General features: G+C 35.7%; 1 protein-coding gene across 2 annotated transcripts; it reads left to right on the forward strand.

Moving 5' to 3' along the window:
* The first annotated feature begins 934 nt into the window (after positions 1-934).
* LOC132273566 (extensin-3-like) lies at positions 935-2319 on the forward strand. 2 transcript variants are annotated; one of them, XM_059774531.1, is made up of 2 exons: positions 935-1920; positions 2062-2319. In XM_059774531.1, the coding sequence occupies exon 1, from the start codon at positions 961-963 to the stop codon at positions 1912-1914; it is 954 nt and encodes a 317-aa protein (XP_059630514.1). In that variant the 5' UTR covers positions 935-960; the 3' UTR covers positions 1915-1920; positions 2062-2319. The 2 variants fall into 2 exon arrangements, with proteins under 2 accessions (XP_059630514.1, XP_059630513.1); XM_059774530.1 differs by having other exon boundaries at positions 935-1915.
* Positions 2320-4428: the final 2109 nt, after the last annotated feature.

A 4428-nucleotide genomic window follows, 5' to 3' on the forward strand; every position in this document is an offset into this window, starting at 1 on the left:
TTAGGCCTAAATGTTGAACTTGAACCATTGATCATTTCTATATCCCAAAATGTACCTGGACTACGTACATATGCATGAGGACATCCATAACTAACTTAATTAACATAACAACATATGACAAATTTAGACCTTAAGCTTGGTTTGGCTAGCTTGTGATTGTAGCCGCTAATTAGAAGGAGGCTAAATTATTAAGAGTGTGTAATAAAAATTACCTAGAGAGAAAGGGGTACACGTATGATAGTCAAAGCCGCCTGGTCCTTTGAGCCAAAAAGTCATAGAAAAGTTAGGTAGGAGTGCCACACGTTTCCAAAGCCTGCCTTTTATTTATTTATTTATTTTTCCCGTGATTCAAAGTCGCAATGTAACATATCAACCACTATTACAGTATAACGGACTCGAATAAATATCGATTTATTAAAATATGTAAAGATATCAAACGTTTTAAAAATGTACTTGATATCAAACGTTTTAAAAATGATAAATACAGTAATATTTAAAGAGAAATGAGTGCCAAAAAGTCATGAAAAAGTTAAGTAAGAGTGCCACACATTTCCAAAGCTCTCAAATTGTTATTTTTATTTTTTTCTTTTTCTTTCTTTAATAACTATATAATAATAAAGGTTTAATAATACTATTCACGCTATTAGTTTATTCCATTTCACAGCCTATATTAAACTATTATCCACGACTAAAAAGTGGCGACATTAATGACAGCCCATTCAAATATAGATATGTGTCACATTTTTTTTTTTTTTTTTTCCTTTCTATTTATACACACATGCTTTTACTGAGACTTAAATTTCTAATTTGTTTTTGAAAAATAAGAATTTGGTACCGCTATTTTCTTAATTAATTACATTTTACCATGATAAATTTGTGTTAAATGGTAAAACCCTTAGCTATATAAAGGGGAGAGGTGGTTGGTTGATAGCATATCCAAAATCCCATTTCTTAGTGAAGATGATGGGAAGAAAAGGAAAGGGGTCTACAATGGCCTCTCTCATTACCACTCTTCTAGTGGCAATAGTGTCTCTTACTTTGCCGTCACAAACCACAGCAAACTACCATTACTCATCTCCTCCACCACCTCCTAAGAAGTCACCAATACCTCCTTACCATTACAAATCACCACCACCACCTCCTCCTCCCCCAGTGCACTCACCACCACCACCAGTTTACAAATACAAGTCTCCACCACCACCACCGCCGATTTACAAGTACAAGTCCCCACCACCTCCTCCTCCAGTTCACAAATCCCCTCCACATCCACCCAAGAAACCCTACAAATATAAGTCTCCTCCTCCACGACCTCCAGTTTACAAGTCTCCACCGCCACCCAAGAAACCCTACAAGTACAAGTCTCCACCGCCACCACCACCACCAGTGTACAAGTCTCCCCCACCTCCTCATCCAGTTTACAAGTCTCCACCACCACCAACACCAAAGAAGCCCTACAAGTATAAGTCCCCTCCACCACCTCCTCCAGTTTACAAGTCTCCACCACCACCAACACCCAAGAAACCCTACAAGTACAAGTCTCCACCACCACCACCAGTTCACAAGTCTCCTCCGCCAGTTTACAAGTCTCCACCACCACCAACACCAAAGAAGCCTTACAAGTACAAGTCTCCTCCACCACCTACTCCTGTTTACAAGTCTCCACCACCACCAACACCTAAGAAACCCTACAAGTACAAGTCTCCACCACCACCACCAATTTACAAGTCTCCTCCACCACCTCCACCAATTTACAAGTCTCCACCACCACCACCACCCAAGGAGCCCTACAAGTACAAGTCTCCTCCTCCTCCTCCAGTTTACAAATATAAGTCCCCACCACCGCCGCCACCGGTGTATAAGTCTCCACCCCACCATTACCATTATAGTTCACCTCCTCCTCCTCACCACTACTAATGTAAGGTTAAAACTATATATACTAGCTATATTTCCATTTATTCATGCCACATTATCATATTTTGCTAATATTAACTATACAATTTTCTAAGAAATATGTAAACGAAATGGTCCAATTAGTGACAGAAGCTCAAAATATTCTTGCAGGTAAAGAGAATATATATCAAAATAAAGGAAGTATTGCTGCTTTAGATCAGAAAGAAAAGAAGTGGCGCGAAGAACCAAAGATGGGTTTGATTATATATTTTCATGTATTGATCATGGACCTCATGGTAGTAGTTGTGAATAGGTCCATGCATATTTTTATGTATTAGACCAATTAATGAGTATGTATGTGTACGAAGGTTTTGACCTCTAGACACGTTCTGAGGTCATTTATATAATAAAATAAATATATTCCTCATATTTCTCTACAGCTTTTACTAGTATTATTATTAGTTATTTTATTAGCCAAATTGCACTAAACACCCAGAAGTATCAATTTGCACTACAAAATGAACCAATGCCAGGGAGAGGATGAGTATAGGAAGATGGTGGAACAAACTAAGCATAAAAAGTTTGAGCAATTACAAGCAAACACAATACTGTGTGAGTGATTGTTCTCTACATTCGAAGAAGCCTCACAGTATTCCTCTATTGTTTCCAAATTTTAAAATAAATTAAAAATAAATCACCAACTATTTGAGTTTGTTTGATTTGTCACTTAAAAACAGTTTTTAAAAACTTAGAAAACAAAAAAACTGTTTTAAAAGATTTATAAAAATAATTGTCTGTAAAGGTGCGATCATATATACCAGTACTAATTTGTCGAATCCCATCAGAACTCCGCAGTTAAACGTACTTGAGTAAAAATTCCCGCAACTTTTTTTGTCTAGTAGAATCAATGATGACTAAGTCTCATCGATCGATATCGAGCTGTTGCAATTTGCCACCTTCGGGACTTATTTAACTGCAAAATGTAACAAATATTACTAAATGAATTTTGGTGATTTATTTAACTTTTTCATCAATTTAATAACAAAACACACAAAAGAGAAAATGACTGCCAAACAAGCCTGTGTATAAAATTCCCTCAATTTTTAATTTTGATAGCATTAGCTCTCTGTGGAAAGCTCAAAATCAGATGCTTGCGTTTGTGAGAAAGAAGCTTACAAGATGACACGTCTTCTTTTAAAATTTTAAAATACGTAAAAGATAGATTAAAGAACTCTCAAATTTCTCTTACATTAAAAACTTTAGATGGATATATTTCTTTCTATAATTATGTCACATCAGCTATATGAAGAAGGCTCCTTTTTAATCGTGTGGAGTCAAGTATGTTTCCTTTCAAAATTTTGTTTTGTTAGAAGGATTATTCTACTAGTATTGAGTCGTGATTGGATTTTTTATTCTTCTTTTGAAATTTCTTATTTTAACAGCTAAAATATTAGTTCATCTTGACTCATTTGCTTTAGGGAATCAGGTTGCTCCATTTTTTATAATATATTTGAGGGTTTATTTTGTACAATTTGCTAGGCTTAACAAAATTTCTTTGAGTTTGAGAGAGGTTTTATATATGAACAAATATATACATGCATCTTGGTTTTAATTTAGAAAAAGGCTTTTTTATTTGGGGCCCAAATAATCAAATGTTGATTAGCTGAGAGTATAAAATAAATAGGTCGTAGATAATTAAGTTTTGTCCTTATATAATACATATGTATTTGAATATAGACGTGTGTCTAGTCCAAGTGCATCGATTGTTCCATTCCACTTAACGCAATAATTCATATGTATTTGTATATAGGATTATGGACAATTCTTGTGACCTGTCCTTCTTCGCTAACTTAGTCAACAAGATGTAGACATCTGTCCCATAATAAAAATATATATATTAAAATAATTCTAAATATTGGATCAACCCATCCCCCCCCCCCCTCTCTCTCACTCATATCTTCGCCTTAATCAATCAAGGCCGGTTATGAGATTCTTAAAATTTTAAGATTCTCTGAGCGAACTTTCAAATTCGAGTCTCTTTATACATAAGGTTTCACACGTGCAACAAAATTATATGAGGGTGTAGGTGCAGTTTTTTACACCCAAACATTTAATAAAATAAATTGAAGAAATTAAGAACAAGAGGATAGAGACGATGGACAACTTTGACAAGAGAGAACAGTCTGATTGGAATTCGATTCCTTATCTTCTCATTCATACTTTTTTTATAGGCTTGTACAGAGAATTACATGGAGCCTTTACTGGCAGTTTTTTGAACGTGGGCATTTAGGGTGTTATAGAATTTTGGGTTAGCCGCACTTGGGCTCTTCCCTGGCCCGCTTCATGTCAAGTGGAGCTTCCTTCGTTAATAGGGCCGACATGACATATTTGCGGACTTTCCTTATTGGGCTTCTAGTTAGTAATGGGCTGTACACTCATTGATACGTGGTGTGCTGTGATTGGTGGGGAATTTTTCCTCCACACTTTGCCCCCAATTCCTTTTATGAATTGAATTTATATACGGAATTGTAACTGTTT

This window comes from Cornus florida, unplaced genomic scaffold (genome assembly GCF_030987335.1).
Source record: "Cornus florida cultivar Cherokee Brave unplaced genomic scaffold, ASM3098733v1 CherokeeBrave_3.0.0_Hap2_Chr09, whole genome shotgun sequence".
In the NCBI taxonomy this organism is placed as follows: domain Eukaryota; kingdom Viridiplantae; phylum Streptophyta; class Magnoliopsida; order Cornales; family Cornaceae; genus Cornus; species Cornus florida.